Source organism: Triturus cristatus, chromosome 7, assembly GCF_964204655.1.
Source record: "Triturus cristatus chromosome 7, aTriCri1.1, whole genome shotgun sequence".
NCBI classification, from domain to species: domain Eukaryota; kingdom Metazoa; phylum Chordata; class Amphibia; order Caudata; family Salamandridae; genus Triturus; species Triturus cristatus.
In genome coordinates, this window is record NC_140590.1 from 1,856,906,573 (window position 1) to 1,856,928,913 (window position 22,341).

General features: G+C 49.9%; 1 protein-coding gene across 5 annotated transcripts in view; it reads left to right on the forward strand.

Moving 5' to 3' along the window:
- Positions 1 to 22,341, forward strand: part of LOC146813471 (uncharacterized) — a 269,121-nt gene that overhangs the window by 128,101 nt on the left and 118,679 nt on the right. For all 5 annotated transcript variants that reach the window (XM_085620247.1, XM_085620245.1, XM_085620244.1 and 2 more), the window contains exon 8: positions 3,187 to 3,297. In XM_085620247.1, coding sequence (XP_085476373.1) covers positions 3,187 to 3,297 — 111 coding nt within the window. The remainder of the gene's footprint in view (positions 1 to 3,186; positions 3,298 to 22,341) is intronic.

Sequence of the window (22,341 nt, forward strand, 5' to 3'; positions counted from 1 at the left end):
GATGTTTGGTATCAAACATCTCGTATTAATAAACCCACACTGATTCCAGTGATGGATTTATTAATACATGCACTCGGAGGGTACCTTAGAGGTGCCCCCTGAACCCTCCTAGTCCTCTGGTGTGCTGGCTGATTGGTCCAGTCCAGCCTACCACCACATGCTGTCTCTCGTCTCCTCTAGTGCCACCTCTCCCTCAGATGTTAACCTCACTGCATGATGCTGCCACATGCTGTCTCGTCTCCTCTACTTCCACCGCTCCCTCAGATGTTAACCTCCCTGCATGATGCTGACACATGCTGTCTCTCGTCTCCTCTAGTTCCACCGCTCCCTCAGATGTTAACCTCACTGCATGATGCTGCCACATGCTGTCTCGTCTCCTCTAGTTCCACCGCTCCCTCAGATTTTAACCTCACTGCATGATGCTGCCACATGCTGTCTCGTCTCCTCTAGTTCCACCGCTCCCTCAGATGTTAACCTCACTGCATGATGCTGCTACATGCTGTCTCGTCTCCTCTAGTTCCACCGCTCCCTCAGATGTTAACCTCACTGCATGATGCTGCCACATGCTGTCTTGTCTCCTCTAGTTCCACCGCTCCCTCAGATGTTCACCTCACTGCATGATGCTGCCACATGCTGTCTCGTCTCTAGTTCCACCGCTCCCTCAGATGTTAACCTCACTGCATGATGCTGCCACATGCTGTCTCTCGTCTCCTCTAGTTCCACCGCTCCCTCAGATGTTAACCTCACTGCATGATGCAGCCACATGCTGTCTCTCGTCTCCTCTAGTTCCACCGCTCCCTCACATGTTAACCTCACTGCATGATGCTGCCACATGCTGTCTCTCGTCTCCTCTAGTTCCACCAGTCCCTCAGATGTTAACCTCACTGCATGATGCTGCCACATGCTGTCTCTCGTCTCCTCTAGTTCCACCGCTCCCTCAGATGTTAACCTCACTGCATGATGCTGCCACATGCTGTCTCTCGTCTCCTCTATTTCCACCGCTCCCTCAGATGTTAACCTCACTGCATGATGCAGCCACATGCTGTCTCTCGTCTCCTCTAGTTCCACTGCTCCCACAGGAACCTCATTGCATGATGCTGCCACATGCTGTCTCTCGTCTCCTCTAGTTCCACCACTCCCCCAGATGTTAACCTCACTGCATGATGCTGCCTCTCGTCTCCTCTAGTTCCTCCGCTCCCACAGATGTTAACCTCACTGCATGATGCAGCCACATGCTGTCTCTCGTCTCCTCTAGTTCCACCACTCCCACAGATGTTAACCTCACTGCATGATGCTGCCACATGCTGTCTCTCGTCTCCTCTAGTTCCTCCGCTCCCTCAGATGTTAACCTCACTGCATGATGCAGCCACATGCTGTCTCTCGTCTCCTCTAGTTCCACCGCTCCCACAGATGTTAACCTCACTGCATGATGCAGCCACATGCTGTCTCTCGTCTCCTCTAGTTCCACCGCTCCCACAGATGTTAACCTCACTGCATGATGCAGCTACATGCTGTCTCTCGTCTCCTCTAGTTCCACCGCTCCCTCAGATGTTAACCTCACTGCATGCTGCTGCAACATGCTGTCTCTCGTCTCCTCTAGTTCCACCGCTCCCTCAGATGTTAACCTCACTGCATGATGTAGCCACATGCTGTCTCTAGTCTCCTCTAGTTCCACCGCTCCCACAGATGTTAACCTCACTGCATGATGCAGCCACATGCTGTCTCTCGTCTCCTCTAGTTCCCCCGCTCCCACAGATGTTACCCTCACTGCATGCTGCTGCCACATGCTGCCTCTCGTCTCCTCTAGTTCCTCCGCTCCCACAGATGTTACCCTCACTGCATGATGTAGCCACATGCTGTCTCGTCTCCTCTAGTTCCACCGCTCCCACAGATGTTACCCTCACTGCATGCTGCTGCCACATGCTGTCTCTCGTCTCCTCTAGTTCCTCCGCTCCCACAGATGTTACCCTCACTGCATGATGCAGCCACATTCTGTCTCTCGTATCCTCTAGTTCCTCCGCTCCCACAGATGTTACCCTCACTGCATGATGCAGCCACATTCTGTCTCTCGTCTCCTCTAGTTCAACCGCTCCCTCAGATGTTAACCTCACTGCATGATGCAGCCACATGCTGTCTCTCGTCTCCTCTAGTTCCTCCGCTCCCACAGATGTTACCCTCACTGCATGCTGCTGCCATATGCTGTCTCTCGTCTCCTCTAGTTCCTCCGCTCCCACAGATGTTAACCTCCCTGCATGATGCTGCCTCTCGTCTCCTCTAGTTCCACCGCTCCCTCAGATGTTAACCTCACTGCATGATGCAGCCACATGCTGTCTCTCGTCTCCTCTAGTTCCACCGCTCCCTCAGTTGTTAACCTCACTGCATGATGCAGCCACATGCTGTCTCTCGTCTCCTCTAGTTCCTCCGCTCCCACAGATGTTAACCTCACTGCCTGATGCTGCTGCTCTAAAGCAAAAGAACATGGAAATCAAATCATCATCACAGATGGTCCTCTTCAGATATCAACAAGGATTTAAAAGTAATGGAGTTAATGGAGAGAAAATGGCGGCCTACGAAGATCATCTTTGCTAGTAAAGAATCTTGGTAAAAACCCACATTGTCCAGGCCAGAAACTGATACAAGCAACTTTTTGATATTGTCAGACATGTCACAAGTCTAATACTCCGAAGTCACTTAGTTGATCCTTATACAAAATTGTGAAGGGTTTGCTGAATTGAAATTTTAGGATCAAATCTCTTTCCTTTATTAATCTCGCCTCAACCCATCACTATTTGAAAATCATCTGACACTTGGTCCGAACTCGAAGCAGTCCCTGAAACCAAGAAGATGTGAAATATTTAAACTCTCCGAGCTTCCTGTTGCTTTGTTCACCAAATGAATTCCAGCCACTCTCGCTCAGAAGTCCTCCCCTCATTAACTTGCCCCTAAGTGAGCCGTGATTGTCGTGATAGTCTGTTAATCCCCACAGCCTTTCTTTGCCTGTAACAATACTCCATCCAACCTAATGGCTCCACAGCATGAAGTATTACTTAGCATTATGCACTGTATAGACCTGCTTATATGTGTACATCTATGGCCTCTGTCTGTACATCGCTGCAGGGCCCAAGGACCTCTTTAGCACTCTACATAGGGAACTATGCACTTATCACTGTTTACTTTTACAAACAGAACTTCCTTTGATTACATCGGTCTACACGTTAAGAGGTACAGAAGACGAGGCGCTGCACCCCACGAAGCATCAGGAATCCGTGCTGCGCAGCAATATCAATTGTAATGCAGGTGAGTGAGTGGCCCAAAAGCTTGTGAAGGTGAGTTGATTTCCACACATCCTGACATTTACAATATCTTTGTAGTGACTGAAGGGAGATTTGAGCATGCTGGAACACCTTCTGTTATGTTATGTTTGTAGGAAAGTGCCCCTTTCTGACATGGTCACCCCCACTTATTGCCTGGTATATGATGTGATTTCGACTGGACGTGCACTGGGTTCCTGCTAACCAGGTCCCCGGTGCCAAATCTCTTTCCCAAAAACTGTACAGTTTTTCCCCCAATTGGCCATACCTCTCTCTGTAAGTCACTACTAAATGGTATCTGTGGTACCTAGTGCCGGAGGTACTAAAGAGGGTCCCTCAGGGCTGCAGCACGAATTGTGCCACCCTAAAGGACCCCTCACCAACCTCATGCAAGACGGCCATTGGATGCTGCATGTTTTGGTGCAGACTTAAGTGAAAACATAACATGACGCACTTCTCTGTGTGCCATGGACCCTGGCACTGCATGTAATATTTGTGAGTCACCCCTAAGGCAGGCTGCCTTATATTACATGTGAGGACATATCTGCATGAGCAGATATGCCCCTGTGCTGGTCAGTGTTATTACTGCCAGGACAAGTGAACAGGAAAGCCATTTTAAAGCATGTGCTGGACACTGGTGGAATCGAGTTCCTCAGCCATATGATGGCTTCACTGAAATAGGGATGTTTGGTATCAAACATCACGTATTCATAAACCCACACTGATTCCAGTGTTAGATTTATTAATACATGCACACAGTGGGCACCTTAGAAGTGTCCCCTGAAACCTACCATATACTAGTGTGCCGACTGACTGGTTTTTGTCAGCCTGCCACCAGAGATGCGTTTCCGACCCCCAAGGGTGAGAGCCTTTGCTCTCAGAAGGCCAGACACAAAGCCTGTTCGGCCATAGGGTGTTTACACCCCCTGCCACAGGATGACCTGCAGATTAGCATTCCAAGGCAGTGGAGCTTCAAAGAACCCACCGCCTTTAGTATGCTAAACTGACTTCACTTACAAGAGAGGATGCCGCCCCCTTTGTCCAGAGCCCTTTGGCACCTGGATATGCGGAAAAATTAGATAGGTAGGCGTGTCCACCCCCAGGCTAGTGCCACCCCTTAGATGGGCTACCTGAAGTGGATGCAGTTTTTCAGAGTTTGCCATCTTGGTGATGGCAAACTTAGGAACTCTGGGATAGGGTTAAGCCCACTTGCCACTGGAAGTGGTCATATAGGGGTGTAGTTACCCCGGGGGTCAGTATCCCAGTGGGTAATACCCTACACTCCCCTAAATCCAGTATTTAGGGGATCCCCTGGCACAAGAAAAAATTATCCTGATGAACTAATAAGGACACTGAAGAGCGGCAAAAGCAAAGACTTAAGAAGAGCAGCTGACTTGGCACCAGTCCTGCCGGCCTGTCTGCTGTTCCCTGTTGAATTGCACTTAAGTTGTCTCATCCTGCCAGTTGCCATGCCTCCAAACAAAGCCTGGGAGGACTGTCTGCCTTCAATAAAGACTCAAGGACTCTTGTGGAGCTGCTCTCCTGCAGGTGCCTCAAGAACAACACCGGAACCGCCCAAACCCAAGTACCACTGCACCTGAGCCCCCCAGCCGGAGTCGAAGTGTGCCAACAGTGTCAGCGTGGTCCCCAAGTCCTCAGGAGACTGAGTCCACTTTAGGTTTGACCCTCATGAACTTCGGATGCCGCCTGCAGACTCTATGTGCAGGCCACCTCATCCGCGAGTGTTCCCGGAAATAAAAACCCGACACCTTCAAGGCCCTATGCAACACTGCACCAGGAGATTACTTGGTAGGAGGAACATGTCCGATCCTTGCCTGGTTTCGGGATAACCGCTCTAGAATCTTCCCTTATAAAGTCAATTATTGCAGAATTCATGCCAATAGAATTATAAAGGCATGTGAGCAGAGGGGCAAGTGTGTTGCAAGAGGTTTTATAGAAGAGCCCTGCTAAGCCATCAGAGCCAGGTGATTTTTGTAGTTTTAGTTTGCAATCCCCATGATGGCTGCAGTTGTTTCTAATGGCTTTCTGACTGCGTCTGCCTGGGCCTGTGTTTTATGAGTAATTGTATTGTCCTCAGTATATTTGAACTCTGAGACTAAAGCTCCCAAGTTATCTGTATAGAGATTTTTATAATACTCTAGGAATTTGTCTGATTTTGGTCTCGTTCATTGTTGGCAACACCCCCTGCAGTAGTTATAATGGAGGAGACCTTTCCTACTGGATTTTGGCCCTCAAATTGGCTGTAAGGAGTTTCCTTGCATTCCCCACTCCCGTACTATGATTGTATTATCCATAAGAGTGTATATTCAGCCTTGTCGGTATCCTGAAATTTTTGTTGTGTGCGGACCCTCTCCAGCTGTTGCCAGATGTTGCATGCGTCGCCTCGATTCTTTGACCTGTGACTCAATAGCGACTCTCTTCTCCTATCTCTCCTTATTAATTCTAGCAGCCAGGGAGATGATTTGACCTTGCACAAAAGGTTTTAAGGTACCCCAAAGTAAACTGATCGCAACCCTTCCCCATTATTTTCTCTGATTAAATTCCAGAGCATCAGAGTTGCTCTACATTACTTTTGTAAATTAACAAAAGATCTCTTGGCCTCCATCGACCTCTCTTAACCCAGAACGTAGTGGCAGCTTAAGTAGAAGAGATATCCGTGCATGTCCCAACACAAATATAACCCCTATTGTAGCTGCAGTCATACAGTCCAAGATGTGGGAGGAGCCATGAAAGCAATGGAGTCTACTGTAGGTATGAGGGACTGCTGAGTAGGATGTATAATCCCTCTCTATCAGATGGGTCCTGAACCAAACGTCCACTAACTGAAGGTCATCTAACCATTTCTCAGTGTCTTTCAGAACCTGCCCTGAACGTCCTGTTCTCAGAACTGATCTATCATGACTACTTGCTCTCATTAAACAATTAGGTCTCTATCTGGGGACAGTAGGACGGGGGTGGTAGTGGCTTTCAGAACGTCTTCTTGTTTATCATTAGGGAAGTGTATAGATGCCGACATGAAGGTATATCACTCAACAGTCAGTTTAAGTGCAAGGATTCTGCCATTAGGATCCACGAAAGTCTCCCCAACCTCGCCTGGGTATTAGGATGACAAAAGACTGACAACGCCCCCGGCTCGTGTTGCTGACCGAGGAAAAGTACTGACATGGAAACCATCTGGAACGCAAGTGTGAGCAGTCCTTCTTGCGCAGGTATGGTCTTGTAAGAGTCATATCTGGCTACCAGAGTCTCAGCTTTCCTCTTTCCCAAAGCGTTGAATCTGTGCACATTTAAGCTCAACATTTTTAGTGGTTGAGATATAGCACTATTAAGCATCTAGTTCACTAATGTATCGTCATGTATGATATCAAGCAAAAAGGGAAGAGGCTGAATATGGAAGGGAACAATGACACACACTGTAGATCGTATTCCTAGATACAGTCTGAAGTCGGACTTGAGCAACAGCCCATCACCCACCCTACATGAACCCCACACCTTCAAAAACCTCTCCTGCGCCACTAACAACCATATGTGGAACTTGACGCCCCGCCCGCCCCGGCTCAGACAAACGAGAAGTTCCCTGATGCCAAAAGCAATAACATTCCACCATGATCTCCAACCAGCCAAATATGCCGCCCTCCATCCGCCCGAGTCGATTCTACTTGTTTTTGCCCAACACCCAGCTGGGGAACCATCCAAAAAAAGCCCGGCACCCCGTAATCTTACCTGGGGACTGCTGTGCCCCGTTTGCAGCATTGCTCTGGCCCCGTGTGAGGGCTCAAAGGCCTCTAGCGGCTGGGGAAAAGACTGGATGGTGTTGCCACGGTCGGGGCGGTCTTCTCTAATCTGAGGGGGCGCCCTGCCCGGGAGGTGGAAGAACCCGCCTGCAGCCCGGTGGTGACTCTAGTGAGAACCTGTCAGGGTTCGTGTACCTGTGAAGGTGGTCTGGGCCTGGCGCTGCTGGGTGTTCCCCCTTTCTCACTTGGCGGGACTGTTGTGAGGGCTGTGGCAGGTCCTTGGAGCTGTGGAAGGCTCGTGGTCCTGGAGGCGGCCTGGTCTTGGTGGCAGGTGCTGCTGTGTTGGACGTGGCGCTCCCTTCTAACTGCATCTGAGAGCGCAGACAGCCGCTATATGGGAGTGCGGAGTACGGGTGCGAGGCTGCTTGGGCTTTGCCCCGGTGGAATCTCCTGCAGCATCTGGCTGGAGGGAAGCAGCTGAAGCGATGCACAGCATTGCTAGAGCGGCGCTGTCCGGGCGACCCCCGCTGTCGCCATCCCTGCTGTGTTCCGGAGTGTGACCTGTAGAAGCCAGCTGGGGCTTTGAAGTAGGTGCCTAGGGCAGCCTTGTATCCCCTGGGTTGTGCCTTCTGTTGTTGTGGGACGTGCGCTCCCTGGTCAGTGTTGGACTCTCGAGCCTTGTTTGCCAGCCTGCATTTTCATTCTTGCCCATCTGAAGACTGAGGGGTGCACCCGGCTGCTGCTGGCCCCATTACCATGCCCCCTTAGAGCTCGTGAGGGTCCCCTGATACTGCTGCTGGACGGGCTCAGGGGTGCTAGCGCACTTTGAGGTTCTTGCTCCTTAGCATACATGGGGAGGAATAAAAAGGAGGAGGCCACCCAGGGGAACGCAATAGAATATTATACAACTCCAACCCCTTCCTCGCAGTGCACAATGCAACATACCTCTGGCTGGGGTGACCAGAAATTGAAGACATCTTAGGGGAGTGTGAGAAAGTGCCATCTTTCTTGCATGGTATGCCCCCACTTTTTGCTAAATTGCTGAATGTACTTTGACTGAGTGTACCCTGGGTTCCTGGCAATCAGGTGCCCAGGGCCTATGTTCCTTCCTTAAACCACACAAACTCCAAATTGGCAAACCCTAGCCACATGTCAGCCCCTAGTAAATGGTACCCTAGGTACCCAGGGCCTTGTGGCCAGGGAAGGCCTCTAAGGGCTGCAGCACTCATTGTGCCACCCTCAGAGGCCCTGTACCCTTGCGCACACACACTGCCCTTGCAGGCTGAGTGTCTGGGTGCAGGACAAAACAAAGAGTCGACATGGCACACATCACTGTGTACCATGCCCATCACCTTCACTGCCAAGGCATATGTCAGCCACCCCTCTAGCTGGGTGCATTACGCCTATGGTGTGGGCACAGGAGCAGGAGCCCTGTGCCCCTACAGTACCCGGGTCCATTCCTGGGCGCTGTAAGTGCAGTGCTGACATTTAAGAGTATATGGTGCTGAGAGCTCGTCAAACACGAGCTCCACAGCACCATAATGGCAACACTGAAGCCTGGGAAGTTTGGTATCAAACTTCTCAGCACATTGAACCCACACTGATGCCAGTATGGGATTTAATGTACTAAGCACCCCAGAGGGCATCTTAGAGATGCCCCCTTACAGCTAACTTACAATCCACGTCTGCTCTGAGGCTGCCCAGGCTGCCACACAGCAGACACGTTGCTGGACCCCTGGGTGGGAGAGCTCCTGCTCTCCCGGGCCTGCAACAATGCACATCCTGGGTGAGGTGAGAAATCTCCTCCCCCAGGACGAGCAAAGGGAAGCTTCAAAGGCATGCCGCCATTTGGAGTTTCCCCAGGCCACTGCAACCCCCCACTCTGGCGGGAAGCTTGGCCGGAAACCCCATACAAGGACAGGGGATGTGCCAGCCTGCCCAACCCACCCCTCAGGTGGGGGAGGCGAGGTGAAGCACATCTCCGGGCTCTCGCCATCTTGAAGATGGGAGGCCCTACCCTATCAGGATTAGGCTACTGCCCCCCCTCCCACAGGAGAGAGGCAGGATAGGGGGTGTACCCACCCCAGGGCAAGGACCCATTGTCCCTGGCCTTCACCTACCTGTAACGCCCCTAAATCTAGTATTTAGGGGCACCCTGAACCTTCCTTCCTCAGATTCCAGATAGAAAACTACAAGAAGAGCAAGAAGAACAAGGACCTGCCCTGCAGCTGCTAAAAAGAGAAGAAGACACCAACTGCTTTGGCCCCAGCCCTACCGGCCTGTCAACTCTCGAACCTGCACCAGCGCGGCATCTCTCGTGGCCAGCAACCTCACCAACCCCGGAGGACCTGGCTACCTTTTGGCTCTAAGCCCCTGGGACTCCCATGAGTAGAGGCTCTACTCAAGAAACCTATTTTTAACCCCTGGCAGCAGCCCGGAACCGCGGACCCAACACACTCTGCACCAGCCAAGCCTGGCCAGTGCCGGAGTGGACAAAGACCCTGAAGACGACCCCACGGCGACTGTGACCCCGAGTCCGGCACCCAAGGACCCCCCTCGACATTCCGGAAGAAGCCTGCAGCCTCAGAACAGAGTGCCACCCCAACCGCGATCAACCAGAGGGTAAGATTTCCGACATCAAAAGGCACCCCTGCACCCGGCGCCCTGCGGCCCCCTGTGCCCTATCCCGAGGTACCCACCTAACCTACAACTATCCAACTTACCTCTCGAAGTGGTGGTGGCACCTGAAGCATCCTCGTCCCCGAGCTTGCAGCCTTTTTCCAAACCGGAACATTCCCATTGATTTCCATTGAGCGCCCGACGGCTCAAAAGCACCCTGCACCCAGCCGCCCGAGTGGCCCTGGCAGTGCACTCTCTACACTAACCTACTTCCCCACTTGCCCTGAGTAAGTGACCAGGAGCCCAGCTCCCACAGCCGCGTGGCTTGCCAGACAGCAGCCACCAACCAAGGGCCCCCTATCCCTCATAGGATAACATTGGGCCTAACTCTCTCTGCACCCGGCCGTCCTGAAACCGCTGAGGGTGAACCAACTGTACCTACCTGACACTGGGGGACCCCTGAGTCTATGCCCGGAATTCCAACTCTGCCAGTCGAGTACTTACCCTTAAACCGCTAACTTCATTTTCCTCATAGGGTAACATTGACTGGCTTTTTCTTCAAAAATCTTCTAAGTGTGAACTTTTCAAAACTGCAAATATTCACCAAAAATCAGCCAAGTGACAAAAACGAATTTACTCACCTGCTCCTAGGTGAGCTCCCAGTGCTGGATCTTGGTGCCCAGCCCTGACTCTGAGAAGTGTCCACAACTATACTTACCTCTAACTCATTTTTCTCCCATAGGAAACCATTGTCTGCTTTTCTGTGAAATTTCTTCTAAGTGTCTATTTTTGCAAATTTGAAATATTCTTTTAAAATCGTACCATTTCTGCAAACGAAATTACTTACCTGCTTTTGATAAGGTACCCAGTCCTGGATTACTAAAGTAACGAGAAAGTACTCTACCTGCAATTTGAATTTCTTGCCATAGAGATCCATTGAATGTTTTCCTTGAAATATTTTCTAAGTGCTAACTTTTGAAATAGCTAAATATTATTTAAAAAATAATTACAGTTATTAAGTCGACTTTCATCACTTGATTCTGAATACTGACCCAGGGCTGGATCTAGGAGCCAGACCTGGAATTCCAAAAGTAATCTGAAAAGTAATTTATTACAAATAACCTGAATTTACCATTGAGCTCAATGCATTGTTATGTTTAGGAAATAGGATTGTTTATTGCAACCAACTGTGACTGTTTACAAAAATGTATTGCTCAAGACACAAGTATTTATATTCAACCTCTCATTCTGAGAAAGTATATTTTTATCCCCTTTGTGGTTCTAAAAATAAAACAAGCATATATTTTATATATATAAACCATTGGCCTAGAGTTCAGTTATTGAGTGTGTGAAACCATTTGCTGACTGAGTGTGTACAATAAATGCTTTACACTGTCCTCTGGTACTGCCTTACTGCTCGACCAAGCTACCACTTTTGAGAGTAAGGTCATACCTAACTTTGACCTCTATCAGCCTCTGGGGGACTGTGGACTCTGTACACCCTGTACCTATTAGGGAACAGTATATACAGAGCCACTTTCTCACAGGGAGCCCTTGAGAGCTGAGCTGTTGGAAGCCATGGGTCCTCAGGTGAGAAACAGAGATACCTCCCATTTTATCTATACGGAACGCACGGGGTCAATTGCAAATCGGTCAGCTGAAAATTTTGTCGGCCCTGCTTTGAAGGAGGGGGTGCAACCATTAAGGTGTTTAACAGGTCCAAGGCTCCGGGTGAAGATGGGTTCCCAGCAGAGTTCTATCATGCCTTCTCTTCTGTCCTCAAAGAAAAACTGCTGGATCTCTGTATAGAGGTGAAGAGAAATGTATTTTCCCGCCAACTATGAGAGAGGGGATAGTGTGTTTCATGGTAAAGCCTGGAGGAGACTCCACTGACCCTCTGCTTACAGGCCCCTCGCTATGCTCAACACGGATCTTAAAGTACTGTGCAAAATATTGGCAACCAGGCTGCAAGGGGTGGTTCGGGAGCTGGTCCGTGAGGACCAATGTGGCTTCATGCCGCCGCATAGTACCACTCATAACCTCTGTAGGTTAGACCATGTACAACATGACACTTTGGAGTGAGAGAGGGAGATGGCTTTGGTCTGCCTATATCTTATAAAAGTCGTTTGATATGGTGGAGTGGGCCTATCTAATGGCAGTCTGGAGGTGCATGGGGTTTGGCCTTAACTTTGCGCCTGGATACATCTTCTGTACACCGACCCTTCTATACTCATCAGGGTGGGTGGTGACCTTTCTGAATCCCGGCCATTGGGCAGTGTCGCTCATCAGCGGTTCCCTCTCTCGCCCCATTTATTTACCTTAGCAATTGAACCCCTTCCGCCGCTGCTACATGTAGAGCTAGAACCCTGGGGGATTAGGGTGGGGGACGTCATTCACATTATTTCCTTATATGCGGATGACGCACTGGTGTATGTGCAAGCACCCGGGAAGTCGGTTCCTATCCTGAGGCAGTTACTGGTATCATTTGGTGAGGTTTCAGGTCTTGGGATCAATGTCCGTAAGTCGTTCCTGTTCCCCCTTAGGTGGCCTGATAGGGAGACAGTTGGACTACCTGCTGGATGTAGGTCTCTGGTGGGAGTTGGCGGGTTTTCGGCACCTGGGAATTTGGGTTAATGCTCACTTAGGCTCACCATCAATGCAAAAATGTGGACAGGGTGTAGATGGGGCTAGAGAACTCCATTACATTTTGGAATACGTTTCCTCTCTCCGTGATGGGACAGGCGGCTGTGGCTGTAACGGTTTTCCTTCTGCGCTGCCTGTACTTCGTCTAGAATTCTCTTTTTCTGCTGCGGGATCGTTTTTTTTCACAAGCTGGATACCCTGTTAGTGAATCTCCTGTTACATTTAAGGGCAGCAGGGTGGTGCTAGCAATGCTCAAGAAGGACTTGGAGGATTGGGGATTAGCGGTTCCGGATATACACTTCTACTATTATGCTGTACACTGCCAGCATGCCGTTAGATGGCTCACAGAGTCTGAAAATTGGGAGAAACGGCTCCTGGGGACCGGGATCGCTGGAGGCACTTTGCCTCAGCTGTTAATGTGAGGGGGCAGGTCGGACCATCCGGTTCCGTATCTAATTCGAAACACGATGGAAATTTGGGAGCAGGTAGTACAAAAGGTTCTCCGTAGGGCTCCCTTCAGTTGTCGAATCTGGCTCCCTATAGGAATATAAATATGGACATGTCTACGGAACTATGGAGGGGGGGTGTCTGGTAGCGGGTGATATATATCCCGGAGTTACCTTCATTACATTTCCGGATGCTCAGGACGCTTTTAGGGTTGGCCAGCCCACTTCTTACGTTATGCTAAACTGGAGAGTGTCACGAAGAAGCTCTGAACAGATTTCCAGGTGACGCCTCAGCCCTCGGGGTGCTTGATTGTCTTATTGGGTGGGGGGAGGGACGCCACCTAATTACCCTCTAGGTAACATGCAGCCTTGGCAATTTCTAGCACGTGGGGCCTGGGAAAGAGATTTGGGACTGCCCATCTCTGATTCAGATTGGGCGAGTGCTTCGGGCCTTGTACGTACCATGTCTTGTAACAACATATTTAAGCTGCTGCATTTTAATTTTCTACACCACACCACACCTATGTCACTCCATATAGTCTGAATAAACTAGATCCCCGCTAAGGGTGCGATTAGGGCCACTTTCATTCATCTACCGTGAGAATGAGAATGCGAATGGATTTTTGGGGACAGGTAGTGCCACGCATAGAGACAGCCACCGGGATTAGAATACCATTGACGCCGCTAGCCTGCTTGTTGGGAGTGGTGGTGCGCCCTTGTAGGAATCTGGCTCTTTATGTGATGTACCAATAACTGCTCTATTAAGGGGAAGTGTGGTCGAGCAGCCGTAGGCTCAACACAGAGGAATGTAAGACATTTGCAAATACACACAATGATAAATAAATGACACACTTGACTCAAGGAGATCCACACAAATTTATATAAATGGCAAGTACCTTTATATATGTTGAGGCATCAGAAAAAAATCGTTCTGGTAAGTACGTTTTTTATGGTTTAAATTTTTTAATGCCCAGAAGTGGGTCCCTTGCTCACTTTGCCACTGGGTTCAAGCTAGCCAGGCTGATGAGAGCTGTTAGCCCGAAACCGGTCCCAGGATGCTTGTTTCGGGTCCAGGGAAGACATGGCTTGGCAGTTCGGGCTGGACTGTTCCCATGAGGCACAGGGTCAAGACTGATTTGCATATAGCTGTGTCTGAACTGGGTGGCGAAGTGTGCTAAAGAACGATGATGAATTTAACCCAGATCTGTGACTGGGGGTGAGTGTCTGAAAAGTTTCAGCACTCCGTTCATTATCTCCTTGTGTTTGCTTTGTTCGCTCTAAGTTGGCAGGGTATGCCCTGACGTGGGTTCCTTGCTCACTTTGCCACTGGATTCAAGCTAGCCTGCCTGATGAGGGCTGTTAGCCCAAAGCCGGTCCCAGGATGCTTGTTTCCGGTCCAGGGAAGACATTGCTTGGCAGTTTGGGCTGGACTGTTCCCATGAGGCACAGTGTCAAGACTGATTTGCATATAGCTGTGTCTGAACTCGGGTGGCGAAGTAAGCTAAAGAACGATGATGAATTTAACCCAGATCTGTGACTGGGGGTGAGTGTCTGAAAAGTTTCAGCGCTCCGTCCATCAACTCCTTGTGTTTGCTTAAATCTTTTATTCACATGTATCAAGAACGTAGTAATACATTGTGTATACAACAGTGCTCATTGCTTAGAGCACATATGCGAGTCAAGACAGAGTGTCGCTGTGCTCGACATGTAGGTTTTCAAGAACAAAGGGAAAAATAAACTGTGATCCAACCCAAAAGTCCGCACAACCTCCCCCCAGCACTCGTGAAGAAAATGCAGAACATGCCGGCTGTGAAGTGGAGTGTCTGGGCCTCCTACCCTTCACTTGAAGCTAGGCTTGAGAAAAACTCAGCAAGGCGAAGGGTACGCAAGTATTTAGGGTAGGTAAGTTCTCGGAATTCTGTTGAGCAAGACATGAGCTCCATATTTCTTGGAAGGAGGTCTTCGAGGTCGTGAGGGTGGCAGGTAGTCTGTGTAGCCAACCCAAGTGTGTGGGAGTATTGGGGGTCCCCCAATGGGTAAGGATGTTCTGGAGCTCCACCCCAATGCCAATCCTATCTGTTGCCCTTTGCGGGATTTGAGTGGGTAGGTTAGTGGGTTAGGCAAACCATGGATCGTGTAATAGGTGAACCGGGGTATGTGAGTGCTGAAGTGTATATCTGTGCCATCTAAGATCTGGGTCCAGTAAGCTGTGAGGCTTGGGCAGTCCGAGAGCAAATGTAGGAGCATGCCTGCTGAGCCGCAATCACGCCAGCAGTCTGAACTCCGCTCTGGGTTGCCCTTATTGAGACGCACTGGAGTCAGGTACCAATAGGTGCCTATCTTAGTGGCCGTCTCTATACTAAATGTGTTCCGGGTGGTGTGTCGTGCTCTGCAATCAATCTCGCACCACTCTTTAGCAGATAGCTCCCTCCCAAGCTCCTTTTCCAATTGTCTTTGACTGTGTGTGGGCTGTGACGGGACAGGCTGGCGCAGTAAAACATAGAGTTCGGAAATCAATCGTTTATCCGTGGGTTCGAGGCATGTGGGCTGCTGAATTCATATCTGTGCATAGATCGCCGCCTAGTGTTGGGTCCGGATGATTGCACATTGTAGTCCTGGAAGAGTCTTCGAAGTATCACAAGATAGGTGGCTCCTCCCCTGGACTACAGTGCGCATGGGCATCCCCTCCATCCTCAGATTGTTTTTTTCCGCCATTGGGTTCGGATGTCCTAATCTTAGCTCTTTGAGTAGATAGGCCTCTACTCGTCGGTATTGTTTTCGTTCGGCGCCGAGTTATTTCATCGAAGTTAGCCATTGCCCTTCGACGTCCACGGCCCGAGCAGGATCGACGATGGAACCAAACACTTCCAATAGCCCCTTCAAGCGTTGCCCTCTGTGCAACGCGAAGTATGCTTGCTTCGACGTGCACCCGGTCTGCAACAAGTGCCTCTCTCCAACCCACGACGAAGCCACCTGCATGGCGTGTTCCAGGTTTCGATCCAAGAAAACCCTTCGCATTCGTCGAGCAGCTCGGCTCGAGGCGCAGAAAGCGGCGCCGAACCCGGACAACATCTTCGGGACCGAAGATGAGGAGGTCGTGGACCTTGAAGCTCGGGGAGAGATATCGGATACGGCGTCGGAGCGTGAATCCGATTATGATGCGGAAGACGAACATATATTAGGTGAAGAAGAAGACGACGTCGTCGAACAGGTAGGAGACTACGAAGGGGCCCTTGGGGCCGAAGAGGATGGCTCAGAAGATGAGCTAGGCCCACAGATCGGTTCAGGGCCCACGGAGACACTTGATAAGGCTCAGGTCGCGGGATCGCCACAAGGCCTTACCCAAGACCATTCCTCTCGTTCTTCCGCCCCGCATAAAGGCCCGGCGTCGAACTATCCTAAAGAGCCATCGGTATCGAAAACGCCATCACTCGATCAATGGGAATCGAAACTGAAGGTGACGGCACCGAAATCGAAACTGAAAGGGAAAGAGTCTCTCATCGGCAACAAGGCCTCAAAGCCCTCGGAGCCGAAGACACAAGAGAAGGCTGTCGACGCCGACAGATGTCATGGGGACGTCGAGCAGAGGGCGACACCGAAGATCAAGGTCAAGGTTGCCGACCCGAAAATATCGGCGCAGAGGATCGTCCACTCCACTATTGGGAGCGACCCTCAAGAGCCAACCCATTCCCATCGTGTCCAGAAGACAACGTCGGGTACGGGGCTTGACGCCACAACGAAGAAGGCGTCAAGGGACCGTGTCTAATCCACACCCTCTCCCTTTGTGAAGCAGAAGGTGTCGGAGTCGTTAGCGCGCATCCACGACAAAGCTTCCATGCTGGGCGCAACCACAGCCCCTCAGCCGACGACTGTCAACACAGTGCACACCGCGTCGACGCACATCAAGTTCGGGCTCCCGCCAGCGGTGCGACCAAAGATGTTCGACGCCAAGAAAGGTCTCAACCCGCGAGAGGGTGTCGACCCGAAGAAAAGTGTCAATGCACCGACAGAAATTCAAATGGGACTAAGGGATGTTGCAGTACCTCACGAACATGAGGATCCGAAGTAATTCATCGACGCCAACACTGGTAGACTTTCCATTTACAAGAGGAAAATAGTACCAGAGACACCAATGGAGCCATACAAGATTCCATTAAAGAAGAAAAAAGCCACATCACCAATTCTGGTGGAACATATTCAATATTGTGCCCCCAGAACCTCAGTCGTTCTCACCAACACACTCTGATATGGATGCTGGAGATACTGGTGATATGGAGGGCACTTATCCTGTGGACACTGACCCTGACGACCAAACCCAACCTTGGATGGACAATACTGGTGCAGGGGACCATACTGCTCCAGACACACACATATGTGGTGAAGACATCTCCTACAGAGGATACTGCTGCTTTTAATGCATTAATTGAAAGAGCTGCTAACAATCATGACGTACAGCTCCACACTGATCCTATTGAGGACGACTTTCTAATGGATACCTTCTCTACATCAGAAAGATCTGTTAAAACTCTGCCTATGCTGAAGGGGGTCCTCAAACAAGCTAATGAAATTTTTAAGGAGACCACAAGGGCTAGAGTTCTTAATCCTAGAATTGAGAAGAAATATAGGCCAGCTCCTGTGGACCCTGCCTATATAAGAGGACAGTTGCCTTTGGACTCATTGGTGGTTTCCAATGCTCGGAAGAGAGCCAACTCACAGACAACTGGTGATGCTCCTCCCCCCGACAAAGAGTCTAAGGTCTTGGAGACATCTGGAAAGAGGGTTGCTGCCCAGGCAGCTAACATCTGGAGAATTGCCAACACTCAGGCACTCCTCGCTAGATACGACAGGGCGCATTATGATACCCTAGAAACGCTACTACAGCACCTCCCAGATCAGTATAGGGAAGGAGCAGAGTCCCTTATTAGAGAAGGAAAGCTCATAAGCAACGCTTCCATTAAGTGCGCTCTTGACGCAGCTGACACTGCAGCTAGGGCCATCAACACTAGCGTCATGTTACGAAGGCATGCTTGGTTGCGAATCTCAAGATTCAAACCTGAGATACAAACCACTATCCTAAATCAACCTGTCAACCCTGACTCCCTCTTTGGCCCCGAAGTTGACACTACTTTGGAGAAACTCAAAAAAGATACGGAGACTGCAAAGTCTATGGGGGCTCTGCAATCACAGCAGTTTAGGAGTGGGTTTTTTCGTCGCTCTAGCACCAGAGGACCATCTAAGAGCCAGAACTCCCAACAGTCGCAGTACACTAAAGGAGGTCCACAAACCACCTATAATAAGAATAATAGAGGTGGATACCGTGGAAACAACGTCAAAGGCCGAGGAAACAACAGCTCCAGGTCCTCCGCCAACAACAAACAGTGACGCCTTGTCACTGCCCCCCGACCACGTAACACCTGTCGGGGGGAGACTCCAACAGTTCCTGCCAGTCTAGGAATCCATCACTACAGACAGGTGGGTGAGAGATATTATCCAGTACGGTTATTGTCTGGAGTTCACGTCCACTCCACCCAACATACCACCAAGACACCATCATATGTCCGCAGAGCACTTGCACTTATTCCAACAGGAAGTTCTCAGTCTGCTCCAAAAAGGAGCCATAGGACTCGTGCCTGCAAAAGACCAAGGATCAGGGGTGTACTCACTGTATTTTCTGATCCCCAAAAAGGATGGGTCTCTCAGACCCATACTGGATTTAAGACCTCTAAACCGTCACATTCTGTCAGAGCATTTTCACATGCTCACCCTGCAGCAGGTGCTGCCGTTGCTCAGTCAGGGAGACTTTCTCGCAACACTAGATCTCAAAGATGCGTATTTCCATATACCCATCACACAGAAAATATCTCAGGTTCACTGTTTTAAATCAACATTACCAGTTCAAAGTCCTCCCTTTCGGGGTAACAACGGCACCCAGAGTGTTCACCAAGTGCCTAGCGACAGTGGCGGCACACTTAAGGAGACAGCATATACATGTCTATCCTTATCTGGATGACTGGCTTATCCAGGGAAAGTCGGCCCAGCAGTGTGCCAACCACATGTCCCACACTATTCATCTTCTTCACAGCCTGGGATTCTCACTGAATTATCCAAAGTCCCACCTTCAACCCTCCCACGTACAGCAGTACCTAGGCGCGACCATAGACACTCTGGCAGCCACGGCACAGCCCAATTCAGTGAGGATCAACAGCATTCAGTTGCTCATAAAAAAGTTCAAACCTCAACACTCACTACAGGCGCGAGTGTTTATGCAGTTGATAGGCATGATGGCCTCCTGCATTTTCATAGTCCCGCACGCGAGATTACATATGCGCCCGCTTCAGGAGTGCTTGGCACGTCAATGGAATCAGGCCCACGGACAGTTGAAAGACCTAGTGTTGGTGAGCGGTCGGGCATACAACTCTCTGCATTGGTGGAATCCACAAAACCTTTGCAAGGGCCGACCGTTCCAGGAGCCTGTTCCACAAATAATACTGACGGCGGACGCGTCTCTCCAGGGATGGGGAGCTCATGTCCTCCATTACACAGTGCAGGGACTATGGACAACGCAACAAAGGAGGATGCACATCAACCTTTTGGAACTAATGACAATCTTCCTTGCAATGAAAGCATTCAAGGTACAATTGTGCAACAAGGTCGTGTTGATCCGGACGGACAACATGACCGCCATGTACTACATACAGAAGCAGGGAGGGACACACTCGCCACAGTTGTCTCATCTGGCTCAGAGCATGTGGAAGTGGGCCATTCAGGGGAACATCTTCCTCATGGCGGAACACCTCCCGGGCAAGGACAACCAGATGGCAGATCTGCTCAGCAAACACAGCCACCAAATGCACGAGTGGAGAGATACATCCATCAGTACTCCAGCCGTACTTTCAACAGTGGGGTCACCCAGAGATAGACCTATTCGCCACAAGGGAAAACGCAAAATGCCCAAACTTTGCCGCCAGGTTCCCACATCCACAGTCGCAGGGCAATGCAATATGGATGAACTGGTCCGGCAGATTTGCGTACGCTTTTCCCCCAGCACCATTAATACTGCTGGTGGCACGCAAACTCAAGCAACACTCGATGACGCTCATCCTAGTTGCTCCAACGTGGGCACGTCAGCCGTGGTACACCACGTTTCTGGAACTCTCCGTGGTACCGCATCAAAGGCTACGGCTCACACCCACTCTTTTAACGCAGAGCCGTGGCGAGATTCAGCACCCAGATCCGCAACAGCTGAACCTGGCGATCTGGCTCCTGAGATCTTAGTTTGGCTACCTAAACTTGCCTCCAGAATGTATGAATATCATCAAGGAGGCAAGGAGACCCACTACCAGAGCATGCTATGTGGCCAAGGGGAAGAGATTTGTCATTTATTGTAAAAATGACATAAATCCGCTGGATGCGTCAACTCAAAACATTATCTGTTATTTATTACACTTCTACAGATGCAATCTGGCATACAATTCCATACGTATACATTTAACCGCACTAGCAGCTTACCTTCAGAACAGGCAGCACCTCTCACTGTTCAAAGTGCCTGCCATCAAAGCTTTCCTGCAGGGCCTCAAACATGTGATTCCCCCCAGACACCCCCTGTCACCAGTCTGGAACTTAAATGTGGTCCTCACCAGACTCATGGGACCACCTTTTGAACCTCTACCCTCCTGTAAGATTCAATTTCTAACATGGAAGGTAGCTTTCCTAGTTGCCATTACTTCGCTTAGACGAGTTAGGGAACTTCAGGCACTAACCATTCAAAAGCCATTTATACAAGTTCATGCTAACCGGGTCGTACTACGCACCAACCCTACATTCATGCCCAAGGTAGTTTCGCAGTTCCATATGAACCAATCCATAGAACTACCAGTGTTTTATCCTAATCCTGAGAATGTAGCAGAGAGAATGCTCCACACACTAGATGTCAAACGAGCTCTCATGTACTATATTGATAGAACACAAGGTTTCAGGAAGACAAAACAACTATTTGTTGCCTTTTCTCCGCAGCACAAAGGCAACCCCATTTCCAAAGCAGGAATAGCTCGGTGGATAGTTAAGTGTATACAAATTTGCTATAAAAAAGCGAAGCGCACGCTAACAATTCCTCTAAGAGCCCACTCCACACGAAAGTTGGGGGCCTCCATGGCTTTCCTGGGAAATATTCCTTTAGAGGAGATATGTAGAGCAGCCACATGGTCCACTATACATACCTTTACCAAACACTACTTTGTAGATGTACACTCACGACAGCAAGCAGCTGTAGGACAGGCTGTTCTCAAAACTCTTTTTCAGACTGCTGCAGCTGGCACAGGTAGCCGCCGCTAAATGGAGGGACTGCTATATAATCTATGCACAGATATGAATTCAGCAGCCCACATGCCTCGAACCGAATATGCTACTTACCAGTATGCATCTGTTCTTGGCATGTAGGGCTGCTGACATTCATATCGCCCACCCTCCTCCCCGGCGCCTGTAGCAGCTGTAGCATTCAGTAATTACTAGTTAGCATTGTCATCATTCACTGTATTACACTCCATCTATGCCACAATGGCGAAAAACAATCTGAGGATGGAGGGGATGCCCATGCGCACTGTAGTCCAGGGGAGGAGCCACCTATCTCGTGATACTTCTAAGACTCTTCCAGGACAACAATGTGCAATCATCCGGACCCAACACTAGGCGGCGATCTATGCACAGATATGAATGTCAGCAGCCCTACATGCCAAGAACAGATGCATACTGGTAAGTAGCATATTCGTTTTTGTTACCAGCCACTTCTCATATCGAGTAAGCCGTCTACCCACTGTCGGGAGGTTAGAAGGATGGAGAAGCCAATGTCGCACCTGGAGATAGCGTAGCCTTTTCATCTCCGGTAGATTATATTGTTAGCGTATGTGAGGGAAGGGAATGATTCCCTCCTCATCAAACATGTGACCTGTGGCGTGGCACAGCGTCTGGTGCCAAACCTTGAATGTTCCCCGCTGGTAGCCCAGGGAGAAATCTCAATGTTCAATGCATATGAGCTGCAGATCACACACTGTGCATAGATCACCAGCTGGTGTTGGGCCCGGATGTTTGCACTTTGTATTGGAGTAAGTCTTTGGAAGTTACGAGATAGGTGACTCCTCCTTTGGACAATAGTGCGCATGGGCATCGACTCCATCTTCAGATTGTTTTTTTGCGCCATCGGGCTCGGATGTGTTTGTCGCACTCCAGTTCGGTGTTGTCACCGTTCTACCTTTCGACGCGCAATCCTTCACCCATTCTTCGGTATTGTTTCGATCGCGTTTCCCATTCGACGTGCATCTCTCCAAACTTGAATTCTTCGTTTCTGGTCGTCGACGCAGGCCTTCGGGTCTAGCTGCGCCATTAGGCCATTGGCTCATGGAAAGGACTCCTTTCAAAAAGTGTCCTCAATGTGGATCCAAGTTTCCATACGCAGATCTTCACAAGGTGTGTAACCTCTGCCTTTCGCCCGAGCACAAGGCCAAAGACTGTCCAGCTTGTGCCTCTTTTCGTTCCAAGAAAATAATTCGGGATCGTCGAGCTTGAAGAAGCATG